Source organism: Manis pentadactyla, chromosome 18 (assembly GCF_030020395.1).
Source record: "Manis pentadactyla isolate mManPen7 chromosome 18, mManPen7.hap1, whole genome shotgun sequence".
Lineage (NCBI taxonomy): Eukaryota > Metazoa > Chordata > Mammalia > Pholidota > Manidae > Manis > Manis pentadactyla.
Genome location: NC_080036.1, coordinates 31,571,694 through 31,588,221, shown reverse-complemented (window position 1 = coordinate 31,588,221; position 16,528 = coordinate 31,571,694). Strand labels below are relative to the sequence as shown.

The 16,528-nt window shown below is 55.2% G+C and overlaps 1 protein-coding gene across 3 annotated transcripts in view; it reads left to right on the top strand.

Moving 5' to 3' along the window:
• Positions 1 to 1,389: 1,389 nt before the first annotated feature.
• Positions 1,390 to 16,528, top strand: part of TBC1D2B (TBC1 domain family member 2B) — a 55,117-nt gene continuing 39,978 nt past the window's right edge. For 2 of the 3 annotated variants that reach the window (XM_036916055.2, XM_036916050.2), the window contains exon 1: positions 1,390 to 2,044. In XM_036916055.2, the coding sequence (XP_036771950.2) occupies positions 1,721 to 2,044 (324 nt within the window). In that variant the 5' untranslated portion in view covers positions 1,390 to 1,720. The remainder of the gene's footprint in view (positions 2,045 to 16,528) is intronic. The other variant, XM_036916049.2, reaches the window with a different exon arrangement.

The following is a 16,528-nucleotide window of genomic DNA, read 5'->3' as shown; positions in this document are numbered from 1 at the left end:
TGAAGGGTGACTTCCTGGTGCCTAGCACATATGTTCCTCCATGAGATACCCCATAAGACTAAGGTCTGTCCTCCTGGACCGAAGGCCACAGCCACCCCCATATTGCACAACTCACTGACAAAGGTGAGGACAGAGACGGGCTGCACCCCACTTTCACCCCGTAGCCCTGTGTATATCTCCTATATACAGCTGCCCCCCAAGCTGGACAGACCTGGTTGCAACTCTATTCTGTCCCAGGGATTTCCTGATCACACACACATGTACACACATGAACCGATTACTCACAACCCGCCCTGCCCAAAGGGCCCTAATGAACTTGGTTTCCTCATGCCCCAGGCGGCCCATCCTGTTACAGTGCCTCCCACACCCTTGGGATCTGCTGACTGTGGAGACATCAGTGTCAACCGTACAAGAATAGTAAAAGTCACAGCCTCTGTGTATCATGCTAAGCACTTCCATGCATTTCCCACCCTGACAGGACACTGGTATATAGTAGCTGCCTGTATTATCCCATTTTACAGATGAACCTCAGAGAGGTTAACTACACCAGGCCACACCTCTGGTCAGCAGAGCTAGCAGACCAGTCCGGCCCCAGCTCTCAGCAAGCCCTGCGGCACTCAGAACCAAAGGGCACTGCGAGAGGCGCCCTGCTGTGGCCGCGCAGTCAGATCCTGGGCTGGAGCAGGGGTGCTGGTGGGGCCCCTAAGCAGGGCCTGTAGCTGCTGGCTGGGTGAGCCCAGGAGCCTCTCTCCTAACTGTGTCCAGGTGGGCATCTAACTTGGTGTCCTGCCCATCTTAGAAATTTTCCACCCGTCTTGGTGTGTCTGCGTAAACATGTGCAGACGCTGGTGAGACACATCAGATGCGGCGCTTGCTCGCAGAGCTACCCTGGCTGGGCCCTTCCCACCGCACTGTGGGCTCTGCCTCTTGTCCGGGTCTCTGCTCCTGTAGCCTCCCTGCTGCCCTGGCCCTAGGGCCGCGTGTGCCCCTGCTGCCCCGGCCACCACCCTCAGTCCGCCTTGTGAAGCCTAGTGGTGGCCTCGGTGTTCCTCAGTCGGGCATGTAGGTCTGCTCTGGCGTGTTCCCGGCTCTGGTCAGCTGATCTGCACAGGCCGCAGGCTGCGAGGCGGGGACTCCCGGGGCGCACAGGTGCTCACGGGGGCCCGGGGTGTACAGGGGCTCCCGGGGGGGGGGCAGGAGTACTCCCGGGGGACCGGGGGTACAGGGGCTCCCGGGGGACCCAGGGAAGGAGGGGTTCCTGGGAGGGTAAGCGGATCCCAGCAAACGTGGCTGAGGTCACGGGAACCCCGGCCCGGCGCGCCTCACGGCCCCTCTCCGCCGGCTGCGGGCGCCGTTTGCACTGCTAGCCCAGACCTGCGTGGTGACACCCAAAAGGAAAGGTCTTACGACAGCCAGAAAACTGGGCGGTGCCGGGCTCCGAGCCCACGTCCAACCGGGCTGCGGCGAGGCGCAGGAGGCGGGGCTTCCGCGGTCGGGGCGGGGCTTCCGCGGCGGGAACGGGGCTGCGGGGCGGGGCGGGGGCGTCGCGGGCGGGGCGGGCGTTCCCGGGGGCGTAGCGGGCATACAAGTCCCAGGCGGCTTTGCGCGCCGCGGGCCGTGCAGGGCGGGGGCGGAGAGGGCGGCGGGGCGCCGGGCGCCGGGCCCCGGGCGGCGGGGCGGAGCTGAGCGGGGCCGGGCCCGGCGGAGGCTCTGGCTGGCGATGCAGGGGCCGGGGCCGGAGCCGCGGGAGGCGGGCGGCGAGGGGCTGGGGCCGGGGGCGGCGCGCGGGCCGGCGCGGCTCTGCGGCTACCTGCAGAAGCTGTCGGGCAAGGGTCCGCTGCGCGGCTACCGCAGCCGCTGGTTCGTGTTCGATGCTCGCCGCTGTTACCTCTACTACTTCAAGAGCCCGCAGGACGCGCTGCCGCTCGGCCACCTGGACATCGCGGACGCCTGCTTCAGCTACCAGGGCCCCGACGAGGCGGCCGGCACCGAGCCGCCCGCGCACTTCCAGGTGCACAGCGCGGGCTCCGTCACGGTGCTCAAGGTGGGACCGGGTGCTCGGGGCGGAGCTGCGGTGTTCCAGGTGGGGCTGGTCCCCCGGGCGGGGCGGGTGCTCCAGGCGGGGGGTGGAGGGGCAGGAGGGTGCTCCCGGCGGGATCGGTGCTCCAGGCAGGCTGGTTCTCCGGGCGGGGTGGGTGCTCCAGGCGGGCCAGTCCTGCAGATGGGTGCTCAGCTTTTCGTGGTCCTAGCTCAGCCCCGACCCCCTTCCTGTCCTGCCAACGTTCTCAAGGCTCTGTTGTGCCGCTATTCCCCATGTCTTTCTCACACTGTGCCCTCGTGTTCCCATCTCATGCCCCAAAGACCTGGGCCTAGGCCAGAGTGGCTGGGGGTTTCCTCAGTCCCCTGACACAAACCGCCCTGCGCCCGCCCCCGGATTCTCTTTTTGCTTCCCCCATGCCACGGATGTTCTGTGCAGCCCTCCTGGGCACCGTGCCTGTAGTTTCTCCACCTCAGTTATTTTGATGTTTCAGCAGCGTTTTCTGCGAAATGGCGATAAGTACCTGCCTCATGGGGGTGTGGGCATTAATGAATTATAGTCCAAAATGCTTGGTGAATGTGAATTGCAGTCAGCTTCATAGACTCAGAGAGAGGGGTCAGGCCCTTGGAGATAATCCACTACAGCCCCCTCCAGGGTGGGCAGGGACACTCCAGCTGAGACCACATGGCCAGTGCATGGCAGCCTTTTCTGCTCCTTATCTTGGCTGGCAGGGTGGGATCGGGTTGCTTCAACAGTTCCGCCTCGCCCCCTAAAGGCTTCCTTGATTTTCTAGCAGAGAAACGCTGTGGGAGACATAGTGTAGAAGCACGCGGCTGGAGTCAGGCATCCTGGTGCTGGGAGGCCTCCCCTGCCCCAGGGGGTCCCATCATCTCCTAGGGGCCCTCCTGCTTCCAGCAGCTGGGGCTCAGGCCCTGGCCTAGAGCCGGGTGCCCCTTTCCTGGCCTTACTCTGGCCTGGTTCCTGTGAACCTCCACCCTTTCTCTCTCACTTCTCTTCCGCACTGCAAGCTGGGCTTTCTCCAGAGCAACAGGGCTGGGCTGGGACGGATGAGAGCTCTTCCCAGAGCTGGCCAAGTGGAGAGCGGGGTGGGTTGTGCCTAGCTCCCTTGGCCTATGAGCACAGCACTGTTCCCTGGACTGCTGGCAGCAGCTGGAGTTGCTCTCCGAGGTCATTCTCAGAGCTTTGTCAACTCGGCTCTTGCCATTTCAAGCAGAGGCTGACTGCTGGGTTCCTTCAGGCTCCTCCATCTGCCCCTAACAGGCCGACAGCCCATTTCTCCAAAAGAAATCAGTTCAGCTCAGGCTCACTTAGAAAGCCTTTGTATAAACTGGGGAATGACCGCACGTGTTCACAGGGACTTGGGCCAAGCAAAGGCTTGTCCTCACGTTGCACATGGGCATCCTTTTTCAGATTTTCAGATGACCTTGGAGCTTCTATTTGTTTTTTCATTTAAAAATTTTTGCATGATGCTGGCATCTATGTAAGTGGGGCTGCAAGGTGCAGTGTTAGGAGTGTGGCTTTAGAGCTCAGTGGACTTGAGCTTGCAGCCTGAGTCTGCCCTCACGTATGGTGGTCTCTGTCCTGGTTTCCTCTTGGTCCAGTGGGAGGGACTCTTTCCTTCTTCATTAGGTGGTTGTAATGATTCTGGGAACTGCTATGGAAAACGGCTGGCACAGAGTAGGCCTACATGGAGCTGTAGGAAACAAGTAGTGTCTTTGGCCAGATGTGTGGTATATTCATGTGATGGGATGTTATGCAGCAGGGAACAGCAGAATGAGAACTCCAGGTTGTCAGCATGGATGACTCACTCGACCGAGCAAGAAAACAGTTCAGGGTGATGGCTACAGAACGATGCCCTTTATGCAGCGATTAAGACCGTGTGAATGTGTGTGCTGGGCGGTGAGAGGGAGGCGCATGGGGGTGATGAGCCGGGACTCCGGACGGTGAGTACCACTTGGGAAGAAAGGGAACTGTAAGTAGGAAGGGGTGCCCAGGGGCTTCCAGTGCCTCTGCAGTTTCACCTTCAGGACTAGGCGGTACACCAGTGTGTATTATATTGTCCTATCCATCTTTTTTTATATGTTCAGAGTATTTCTTAAAAAAAATAAAAGGAGGAAAGTGATTTTCACGTTCCTGATTATGCAGGGATATTTTGATGTGTAACGTTGAATTACTCACAGAATGAAACAGAATTCCCGAGGTCCCGTGTCTGTTTTATAAACACAGTGGAAATGGAAATAGGCAGAGCCATCCATGAGGGCGGGCAGTCAAGATGTAGGTCTCAGAGGAGGGGTGTGTTTGGAGAAAGTTGCATTTTAGTGTACAGTGATTACTTTTGAGCTGTGGTAATAAAAATTTTATGGTGGCATCAGTGGAAATTTGCAATCTACCTTTTCACCTTTCAGACCCAAGAACTGATTCTCATAATCTTTAATGCCATGCCTTGGGGCCCCTTGTCCGTAGGGGAGACCCTGATTTCCGAGGAGAAATGTAGGTCACAGATGTCAGCTAATTGTATATGATTTTACAGATACCATTTCTTTTGACTCATGAGTTAAAAAGAAAAGAAAAATCAGCGATTTGCTTGTTGTGTTTTTGTATGTTTCTTGTTTTAAAGCATCTTTCTGTCCTTTCTAGAGATGCTGTGTTTTGTTGGCTTTTCCAAAGTGTTTCACTGCTCTGAGTCTTCGTGAAAGCTGTGCTGGAATTTCTTGGTAAACTCATCCTTGAGCTCAGGGATCTGGTCCAGGGAACCTTATTTTACAGGTGGGGGAATGGGGTCCAGAGAGGGGACGTGAGGTGCCTGAGGTCATGCAGCTGGACTCAGGCCTGCGGTGGGGCAAGACTTGGGAACAGGGAGTGGTCAAGATGCCAGAATTGCATTTGGTTTCTGCCCTTTTCTCACAGTAAGAACGTGCCAGGCACATGTTCCGGACTGATCCTTCACCAGGATGCGTAACGCCTGTTTTTACTAAGCTTGTTTGGAAACTGCTACAACAGTCAGCAGAGTGAAGCTTCCGTGGGGTGGGGGCAGGGAGGGGTGCTGAAGGCTTCTCGCCGGCTTTCCTGGGACCTGAGGTGAGGAGACAGTTCTGGCATGACCTGGCCTTAGGGCAGGAGAGCATGTGGCTGGCTGGGGTGCAGCCTGAGAGACCCCGCTCCACCGGAGCTCTGCAGCCTCCGGACCCAGGAGCATCGTCAGACGTCAGCAGACGCACTCCGCCTCCCTTTGGTCCCCATCTTGGAGGCATTTGGTGCTCAAACGGATATGTGTATTGGTTTCCAAGTCACACATGACTGAACAGCCATGCGTCCCTATCCTCACCTGACACTTGTGGGAAGGCTGCACATTGTCGTGTTGAAAGTGCTCTCAGCGTGACAGACATTTGTTAGCTTGGGTGGTCATAGCATTGAGTGCAGATAGATGTGGACACACCAGCCGCCTTGGCCACAGCGGTCTGCTTGGTCACCCTACCCTGGGGCATCCGCTCAGGGGCCTCAAGTATTGTTAAATCTTTTATTGACACCTGACTTTTCATGGGTTACTTATGCCTTCCCAGTTAAGTTCTTTGCAGGTAGGACATCATACGTATGATATCACAGAGGCTTTCTGTTCCCACTGCTGTCACACAGCCCTCAGAATGTCCCTGCTCAGGAGGCCCCCTGAGGACTGCTATCTGTGCCCTCACCTCCCAGAACATTGCCTGTACAGAGCAGGTGCCCAGGTTGATGTGTGTTGAATGAAAACGTGGACGGTGGTCACCTGTTGGCATTGGTTTTGGGGTGAGCTCCAGCTCTTTAGGAGTGGTCAGCCAGAATTCCCAAATGGATGAAATTGCATTCTCACCCCATGTCATGCGGGCGGCTGCCATTTGGTGAATGCCCACGGAACACACAGGCATCAGGGCTCCAGAGGAGAGGAGGACTCCCCCAGGTCGTGCTGTGTCCTGTTTCCAGGCCTCCTGTGTTCAGGCCACAGTTACAGCGGCGGGTAAATGTTTTATGTAAAGGCCATATAGTGAACTTTAGGTCTGTGACCACACTGTCTCTGCGACTGCTCTTCTCTGCTGTTGTATATAAACAGCCATAAAATGAGTTTAGCTGTGTTCCTATCATTTTTGTTCATGGGCTATAAAATTGGAATTTAATGTGATTTTCACATGTTACAAAATATTGCTCTTTTATTTTCAACATCTTAAAAAAGTAGAAGCACTCTTGGCTCATAAGTGTGTAAAAGCAGGTGGTGGGCAGGGTGTGGCCCTGGGTTATAGCCCTGACTCCGTGTTCTGGGGAGGCCTTGGCACTGCCATTCACTTGCTCATTCTGGGCCCTGAGGCCCTGGGGTGCAGAACACACAGTGAGCAGGCCCCAGCCTCGTGGATGGACAGTAATAACAAAACACACTGGGAACGCTGTGACCTTTGATGGGAAAGAGGTGTGATGTGCATGTGAGAGGGCCCTCGTCTAGTGGGAGGGGCCCAGGAGGGACTGAGAAAGTGACATTTAACTGGGAGGTGAAGGGCCAGTCAGTATTGGCAGGAGGAGTGGGGAGGGCAGTGCTCGGTGGAGAGGAAGTGGCACAGCAGCGGCCACGGTGGGGGCTGGCTGCGTGGGGGACTCCAGGAGGGCCTGCTGGCAGCAGTGAAGGGGCACAGCCCATGGAAGGGGAGCCCCAGGGGCCAGGGCTTCAGGAATCAGTACAGCGTCTAAAGCAGGGTTGACAATAGTGTTTTTCTCCCAAACTGATGGTTGGGTCCTGTCCAGTATTTTCATTCATGTGGGGCATTGTCTTGTCCATGTATTAAGGGTTTAAGTATTTACGTGTTGTGCACAGGCAGACAGGTTTAGAAGTAGGAAGCACAAGGTTGAAGCTGTGGTCTGCTGCTCCTCAAACCCTACTGTTTCTGAGCGGCGTGCGGTGGTCTGAGCTGGCTGGGGGCTGGGGTCTCTTTTCTGAAGCCTTCCTGATGGCCACCTCTGCTGAATTCCCCGGTTTTCTTGTTCTGCTGGGGTTGCTTGGAACATGTTGCCAATTTCCTTCCCGTGTGGAGGTAACTGTGTCTTGAGAAACAGAGGAAGGGGTCAGATGCATTCAGGGCTGAGATGCAAGAACATGTGCTACCCTGGTGAGCTTCCAGGGGCTGGACAGGTGCCCTCGCCCAGGGCCTTTGCCCGTCAGCACCTGGGCTACAGCCCTCCTGTCTCAGGTCAGAGCCAATACAGGCAGTGTCCCTGTGGAGAAGGGAAGGAACCTGTCACCGCAGAAATGACTCGGCTGGGGGACAGAGTGTGGGGAGGGGCTTTCAGTTTACTGGGAGGCTGGTGCAGTGGGGTCTTCAGAACACGAGTGGGTGTTCACCCGCATCCCGTCTGGCCCAGGCGTCAGCTGGATTCTGTTGCCCTCACAGTGAATGCTGCGTGGCGTGCAGACCCAGGGCGTAATGATGGTCCCACTGACATTCCCAGTGCTGAACACCTGCTTGAACTCAGGGTGGGGCACATGGGTGCTTGTGTGCCTGGCCCTGGGGGCGGGGGCCAGAGGAGGCAGGGGGCTCACAGGCAGCTCTGGAAGCCCGAATCCACAGAGATCAGGAGGCGCTGCCCCCTGAGACATGCCTAGCCGTGTGCCGTGCCCTGCTGTGGCCCAGGCTGCTGGGGGTGTCTGCGCCGCTAGTGGTTGGGGGCTGGGCAGGCCCGCGGGGAGGCTTGCGTGTGCTGGTGGACACCACCGCGAGCAAATGCATGGCGCAGGTGCTCATGTTCTCTTAGGGTGGGTGTGGTCTGCTCTTGCCACGTGGTTGAAGGGAGATTCACAGTGTCCTTTATTCATTTAGCAGGTATTTTTAGCACCTGCCACATTGTGTGCATGCTTTTCTGCAGATACAGCAGTGAAATTTTCCCATTCATTTAAGAAACTACAGTGTTAAAACTTTAAAAATAGGTTAGCAGCATAGTTTGAAAAACGACTTTGGCGAGACACTGTATTTGTCTTTGGTATTCAGCACTGAGAGTAAATATTAAACATCTGCGAGTTTTTGATTCTGATGGAGGTCTGGCATCTCCATGGTAAATGGAGAGCAGGGAGGATCCTGTATTTGGATACAATCCAGAGCCAGAAATCTGTTTGTCCAGTGGTTTCTGTGGCCTTGCAGGATTGGAGAGACCTGTGTGATGGATCATTGAGCAGAGTCCTGGGAGGATGGCTGGGAAGCCCATTCGGTTTTGGTGGGATTGTGGCGGCTCAGATTTAGTTCCTCTGGGTCAGCAGGATGTGTGCCTGGTCACATGGGAACCAGCATCTCCTAATGAGTTTGCATGCTTGGCCACGGGCTTGACTTTCTCAGATTGACTGTGTGGGAGGGCTGGCGTCTGTGGAGACGACGGAGAGTCAGGAGCAGACCTGGGCTTCTCTCCGCTGCGTTCCAGGGCAGGCCCTGCTGGGAAGTGCGGGCTCTCCCCACGCAGCCCCTCGGGCGTGGCATAGACTGGAGGTGGGCATGCCGGGGTTGTGAGAGACGTGGATCTTGGATCATAGGGATTACTTCTAGGCAGCAAGCCCAGTTTTCATCTCCTCCAGCCTGCGATGTCCAGGGGCTGCTGTGCATGGAGAAGGCCTGCCTTTTGCAATGTGGTGCCACCAGCCGGTGATCAGCTCATGGACTTTGCAGAGCAAGACCCCAAGGGGCAGCTGGCGGGGCTCAAGCATTGCCTCTGGCCTTGGAGCTTGTCACGTCCTGTCCTGCAGTGTGATTAGAGCACCATCACGAAATGGCTCTGTGACCTGGAGGAAGTCACTTGGTGTTTTTGTTCCAAGGATTATCATCCCTGAGTCAGAGTTGGAGAGGCCCTCTGAGATCAGCCTGCCGTGTCACCACATGACGTGAGGAAACAGCCCCATGCTGGAACCTCCCTCAGAAACATGACTGACATTTATTGGTTTAAACCCAGCCATTAGGTGACACTTGCTTCATATTTCCATCTCAATCCACTTAATCTGATAGGAAGTTAGGCTGACTGTGTTCTTAGTTGTTATGTACAGGTCCATATGTTGTACATTTACCCGTTTGTGCCATGCATAGATTTAAGGTGTTTGGTCACTTGCAGATGGGGAGTTAGCAGGGTGGGCGATAAGCTCCTGGGGATGTGTGCCCCTGCTCGGGAGCCTCCCCCAGAGGGGGAGCACTAGAGGCAGACAGAGCTTGGCAGCTGGTGTGTTGCGTCCTGCTGCCCAGCGAGCCCGCCCTGTAGCTCAGAAGCGAGCCAGGCCTTTAGGCTTTGCAGTGCACGCAGCCCTGACACACTTCCTGTCGTGGAGGTAACACGCTGGGCTGGCTTCCCTTCCTTTCTGTTGTTCAAAGGGCAGCCTCTCCTGCAGAACTGTGGTTCTCAGGCCGATGGGGAAGCAGCCTCCTGGGTCCTGCTGAAAGGCATGCTGCACTGCCACCTGCTGAGGGCCTGATGGGGCCGGCAGGCCAGGGCAGAGCCGGCCCTCTGGCCCATCCTCCTGATGCGCTGGGCCTCTGTGGCCCAGGACTGTGGCCCTCCTCCGGGTCCCGTGGCTCTGCAGGGAAGGCTGGGGGTGATGGTTCTCTGAGCGGACTAGAAGGAGCTGCACTGCGTGGGAGGGACCAGCGACATTTGAGCCCTTTGCCCTCCAGGGACCCTGCGGCTGACAGCCACGCGTCTTCTTGGCATCCGGGGTTTCTGTGCTCCAGAGCAGGGGTTTTGTGCCGGTTTCTGTCCTCTGTGCCCGTCATGTAGTCGCTGGCACACACCGCACGGGAGGGTTCCTCCAGCGGTACTCAGAGGGGAGCTTCTGGAGACACCCTGTTCGCTCGGCATCCTTAGGAGCATTTGTAGGAGAGCGAATTTTAGTGATTGCCCACTACTGGACAGCAGGTCAGGACTTGCAGAGCCCCAGCTTTTCACCCAAGGGGGCCGAATAACAGAGCGATGGAGGAGAACCATCTGGCACTCTCTGCCTTAAGAGACGCACAAATCAACATACTCCCCGGACTACGCCTGTAAACCCAGTGAAAGACTGGTACCAGGGCCCCTGTCCCCCAGACCTCTGGAAATCTGCCCAAACCCGGTTCCTAAAGCTTCATATTTAGTCATACCTGTGTCCTACTTTTACTTTGAAAACCAGCACAGAGTTGCGCGGCATGTGGACACCACCGCGGGCAGAGGCGGTGTGGGGCCGTCCAGCGGGCTGCTGCTGTGGCTGCTACGGGAGTTTTATTTACCCTGAGCTCATAAAACCCTGGCTGCCTCTTATTGCCCAATGGCAGAGCTGATACGGAGCCTGAGGAATGCAGCCCTGCGGTCGCTCTGAGCTGTGCACTCCCTCCCTGTCTGAAACAGAAAGCATTTTCATGGTCTCCATGTTTCCTGCAGGGAAGGGCAGGTCCAGCAGCCTTGGCCTAGCCCTTTGCTCCCAGCTCAGGTGGCTTCCCGGAGGTGGGGTCCCTCACAGGCCCTGTTCCTGGTGTCTCCTTGCCCCCTCTTCTGCCCACGAGCCCTTGCTCCCCTGTGTTTTGTCTGTAGCCTCTCTGCTAGTACACGGCCCTTAGCTGCTCGTTTCTCTTAAATCATCAAAGCTCAAGGAGGTGTCAGCTGAAGATGCCTTTAAGGCTTCTCTCTCAAGGTGTCTGCTTTTTAAAAGAGGATGCTTGATTTTGTAATGTACGTAATTGTCAAATTACTACGTTACATACCTGAAACTGATATAATATTGTCTATTAACTATGCTTCAATTAAAAAAGAATTAAATTTTCAAAAGCTTAAAAAAAAAGAGGATGCTTGAGTATCAGAGACGGCAGAGCCCCTCAGCCACCACCTCCGAGAAGTGTGAGGCGTGGGCTCCTTCCCAGGGACTGGCCGCCCACCTCCCACTTAGACTGTCCGGGGAGAATCGTTGTGGCTCAGCCTTTGAAAAGGATTGTGATTAAAATTCATGTACTTTTTTTAGTAAGATATATGAAAATGCTGGTTTTGAGATAGCAATTTATAAAGATAAAAAGTAAGAATGGACTGTGTTCTCTAGAGGAATGTGGGTTTCCACAGAATTCCATTTTCTGAGGAGCAGGAAAGCTGCTGCTTTTTTCTTTCTCAGTGTCTGTTGCTGGGCTGGAACAGATTTCAAAACCTAACCAGGGAAAAATTACTTTTTTTTCATTGGTACTGGGCCAGACCCTTCAAGATTGTTTCCAGGCTCATTTTGAAACATTCAAAAGAGAATCTGGAACCTGAAGTTATTTATCAGACGCGGGGCTGGAGCCAGTTTCTCATCTGCCCTCCACTTCGTATTGCCGGGCGCTACAGTGTTCCTCCTCCTTTTACCAACACAGTCGCATTGCCTTCGACACATCGCGGAAACCCAGATATCCCTCTTTAGGTGGAAGGTGCCAGGCTCCTTTGTTATGAGCAGCATGGCATCCTGTTGAGAAAGAGGCCCGAGTCAAACTCCATGCCCCTTCCCTTGCTTTCCCTGAGATGTGCCAGTCCCTCCGTGCGTCCCCTTGGTGGCCCCGTCGTGGCTGTGATCTTCTCTTTTTCTGGCTCATGAACATGGTAGACCCTGACCCTTTGGGCGTCACCCCACGTGGGTGAAGAGTGCTGGGACATGGCGTGGCCTCACGGACAGGGTGTTTGCACTGGGTCTCGACGCCCGAGTAGGAGTTGGCAGGTGGGTGTTCACGCTGTAGGGGCAGGGCTGAGGAAGCCCTTGTGGCCTCTGTGTCCTGTGGTCGGGGGAGGCTGCCGTCCCATGGAGTGTGGGGCAGATGACCAAGCTAGATTGCTGGGCTCTTGGAGTAATCTGCATGGGTGTCAGAAGTGGGTTTGGAGAGGGGAGATGAGGGCAGTGAGCCGGTTAGGATGCCGTCGCAGAGACCTGAGGTAGTCGCACCAGAGCAGTGCCAGGGAACGAGAAATGAGGCCCATGGGAGGCCCTCCGGACCTGGAGACCTGGAGAGTCCATCGTACTGGGGAATCGTGTCTCCTCTGTGTTGGTTGGTGCTCACCGCAGCCCATGTTTAAGGGCTGTCCGTTGGGCAGAACGGGCCATGTGGGGGAAGCCCTGGGAGGTGGTGTCTCGCTGTCCCAGGCGCAGCCCCGAGGACCTTCTGACTGCCTGGGAGACCCGCCTCTGGTGGGAGTTGTCCTCGTGCAGGGAGCCGACACACATACAGGGTTTTCCACCGAACTGGCTGTTGGTTGGGGTCATCAACATTTCAGTATTTGAGAAAAGCCACAGAGGAACTTGTAATTCCTGCTGAAATGCTGAGGATGGATTTTGTCTTCACGTGCCCTTCTCATTCTGCCCCGTGAGACAAGGGGCGAGACCCAGGTTTGCATTTTGCCTGGGCCACCCGGCCGTGAGATCTGGGGTGGCCACGGTGACAGGAGCAGCTGATGGCCAGTGAGTCACCGAGTGCCATGCACCGTTCTGAGCTCAGTGCCAGCAGCTCATGCACGCCTCGTAACGGCACTCAGTCACTCCTGTTATTACTCACATCTTACCAACAAGTTGAGTAACTTCCCCCAACGTAGCTCACAGATGGCACAGCTGGGATTTGAACCCAGACAGGCAGGCTCCAGGGTCCAAGTAGAGGAAACTGTTGCAGGACTGTTGGGGGCTTTACCTGGCTGTGTGTACAGTGTTCAGCACAATGTCTGGCGTCTCACGGTTGTTTACTTAATGGTGTCTAACATTATAATATGCAAAGGTACATTATGCAAGAGTATAATTTTATTCCAGTTCTCTAAGAAAAATGGGTGTATGTATTTGTGTATAGAAAAATGTTTGAAGGGCCAAATGCCACAGTGTCGGTGGAGGTGTTTTCTGGTGACATCATGCTCCCTTTATTTTCTTCTCCGTTTGACTGTGTTTTCCGAATTTCACACAGCCATCGTGGGTTGCTATTACTATTTGGAATAATAGTGTAAAATATGTTGTTTTTTAAAAATAAAGCTGAGCAGGAGCTCCGCAGGTCGACGGGCTTCCCGAGCGGGCAGGGTGAGGTGGCAGGTCACCACGCTTTGCGCCTGGGGGCACCCTGGCATCTTTCTTTCATGGTGTTGTCTTTTAATTTTGTTTATGGTGTTTCGGGACACACTGACCTTTGCTCTCCTGCCTTTATTTGGGGGCTAAAAAGGGCTTTTGTGCCTTGAGGAGAGAGATGCTGCAGCAGCGGGCTTCTGCGTTGCCAGGGAGACAGCCCTGTTGACCCCATGCCTCCCTGCAGCTGCCCTTCGGGAAGCAGCCCGGTGGCGCACAGGTGGGGCGTCTGCTTGTCTGGCTTCCACTGGGGAAGCAGCTGGCCTTCCTCGTCCGCAGTGTCATGGTGCGCTTGGCATTCATCGGGCCGCGAGCAGAGGTTCAAAGTTGGCCGACCAGGACACCCGCCGAAAGCTGCTCTCCGAGCCGCTGCTGATCCAAACGGCTGGATTTAAAGCCAGGCCATCCCTTGCATCCCTTTAAAATTTGGCTCAAATCTCAACTGTTGTTCCAAGATCCTGAGACAGAAACTTCAGTTTTAATTATATAGGTATTTTCTTGTAGTAATTTACATAGTTTTTATTTTACATTCAAATCTTGAATCAAACTTGGATTCATTTTCTTTTCTGTTATGATCTAAGCTTCACACCTAGATCATAATTCATAATAATTCTATTTCTTGCCACATTTTTAGCCAGTTGTCCTAATGCCACTGTTTAATAATCCTTTTCCCACTGAGTTTACTTCAAGTGCTCCACTTGACATCTGTGTAGCTCTGCGACCTGGTTCTCTGGCAGGACAGCACTGATTTAATTGTGTGGCTGTGTAACATGCTTACCTGTTGGGTGGGGCAGAGCCCAGGCCTTATTTATTTTTTCAGAATTCTCAAAGCTTAAACTTCAGGCTAATGTAGTAATCTCTGCCCTGCTTTGAAGAACTTTTAGAATTTTGCCTGGATTTTACAAAGTTTCTGTAATGATTTGGATCTCTTAAGTGCATGCCTCGGCCTTCCTGGTTCTGCTTGTGACTGTGAACATGTCCCGTTTGTTGCTCCTGTCAAGGGAGCCGTTTGCTTGCCAGGAGAGGCCCCGAGGAAGAGCCGGCCGGCCTCAAGCAGTCCTGTGCCGGGCTTGGCTGCTGCACTTGGCCTACGTCAGGCTCCCAGTAAACATTTGCCAAGTGAATGAACAGCATCTGTGTCCATGGTTTTTTGTCTTTTCCTCCTTTTGGGCCTCTGAGACAGATTCCCAGGAAAGGCGTTGTGGCGGGGAGTTGAGGATCATTAATTAGTGTAGCTTCTAAAATGTGCTCGGCTCTGATGGGTGGAGATTCTTCCCCAAGGGGCTGGAGACCAGAGGACAAGAGCTGGCTTGGCCGTGAGGAGGGAATGGAGTTGGGGGACCAGGCCTGGCGCCCTGCAAGGGCTGCAGGACTGCTGCTTCGGCTCCTGGCCCCCAGGACTGCACCCGCTCACCAGGAGTGGGCCCGTAATGCAGAAAGGAGGGTCATCAAATGACCTTATTTGGGACTTTTCTGGGCACCTCGGAGAGAGCTGGGCTTGGGAGGAGGGAGGTCCCTGAAGGGACAGACAGGTGGCTGGGGCCTCCCTCTCCAAGAGCGGGCTTCTGGAGGGCTGGGGACGGAGGCTCGTGGAGCGGCTGGGGCACCACGTGGGTCTTGCCAGCAGCTCTCAAGGAGTGGGTTCCACCCCGAGTGGATGTGGATGGCCCAGTTCCATCCTCTGAACTGGCATTCACCTCCATGGCAGCTGAGTGCAGCAGGTGTCTGCCATACCAGTCCTGGTGCCCCTGACCCCCGGGTCACCCATGCGCTGGGCAGGGGACAACGGGATGGCTCCCAGGATTGCCACCTCAGGGTGGGCGGTGCCATATTTGGACCGTCTTTTTAGCAGTTTGAGGCAGTAGCCGCTCAGCAGTCGCTGAGCACAGGAAGGAATGAGTCAGACGTGTGAGTGTTTAACTGTATTCAAGATACTTGGACCAAACAAAGCTGCAGGTCTAACCTCTGCCTCCAGTGAACTTAGACTAGTGAGGAACATGCAAGTGCCCCCACCCCCACGGAAGGCTCCCCCTGGGCTGTGTGGTGTGAGCACAGAGAGAACGTGCCAACTCACGTCAGGGCAGCCTTCCCTGGAGGTGGCGTTTGCATTGGGCTTTGAAGGGTGTGTAGGAGTTGGAGAGGCCCGTGCCGTGGGAGCCTCAGTGCTGTCTGGAGGAAGGCATGTGGCAGCTGGTGGTCCTCCCCTGGTTGGGATGGGGAGCCTCAGGCTCTGGTTCCCCCGAACCTCAGCAGATGCTGACACTGGTCCCTTGCCGGATGCCTTCCTGGCACAAGCCCTTGCTCCCTGCCGAGCTGGGGAGCATGCCCTTGTCTCTGCCCCTTCTAGCCCGATTGGAGTGTCCATCTGGCTCTCTAGAACTGAGGTTAGAGGCTACATTGTCATTGGGTGGGTGGGGCAGATGCTGGTTCTCCCCCAGCCACGCTCCCTGGCCCTCCAGCTGCTGGGAGCTGGGCCAATACGGTGCGGTAGTGATAAATTTCAGTGCTGACTGGCAGGGGCTATCGCTTCCTGGGGAGAACTCCTGGTGATAGACGATCGAGCTGAAGCCAGCAAGCAGAGGGTCCCACTTGCCCACTTTGGGAGGGGCAGGAGAGGCCTTAGCATGGTGCAGCCAGGCCAGCCACCCATCCTGTTGGGCCCCTTCATGTTGGCATCTCCATGTTGGGACAGATGGGGACATGAGGCCTGGTTAAAGAAGAGGTCGTCTTGAGTCGTGAAGCCCTTTGGGGCTGGCTTCCCCACACCCCCAAGAACCCTTGTCCTTGTCTTATGTTTGTATCCCTAAGCCCGTTCACCACTTGCTGGGCTTCCTGCCAACTATGGTTCTCAAAATGGAATATATCTGCCGTCCTGCACTGTTCAGTACAGATATAATGTGAGCCAAAGTACATGCCTCCAGTTTCCCAGTACCCACATTCAACAGGTAAAATTAACTTCAATCAATGTTTTGTTTAATCCAGTGAACCTAGAATATTTCATCCCATGGCACTGGCTGCCTTTCCTGCGCTTCGTGGTGGCAGTTGTGCTGGACGGCAGATCTGGGCTAACTTCACGTGTCGGGGGACAGGAGACTAGTTTGTGGCTCTACCTCTATGACCGAACGAGGCCAAATCTCGGGTGCCCGATGGCTGTGCTGTGCCAACACTGCCGGCCTTAAACCTGCATGTTTCTGTCCCCAGGGAAGGGCCTTTCTGCCTCTCTGGCTCGGCACAGGCCGCCAGAACCTCTCACCAGCTGCTCGGGGCTGGAGTCCAGCTGCTCTGAGAGACTTTTGAGATTTTCGAAAAGAAAGGGAAGTTAATCACTGTCTCGAGGTAGTTTTTCCTGCCCTTCCGACCAGATTTCTCTGACATGAATAATATGTCAAATGTTAAAAGCATGTGAT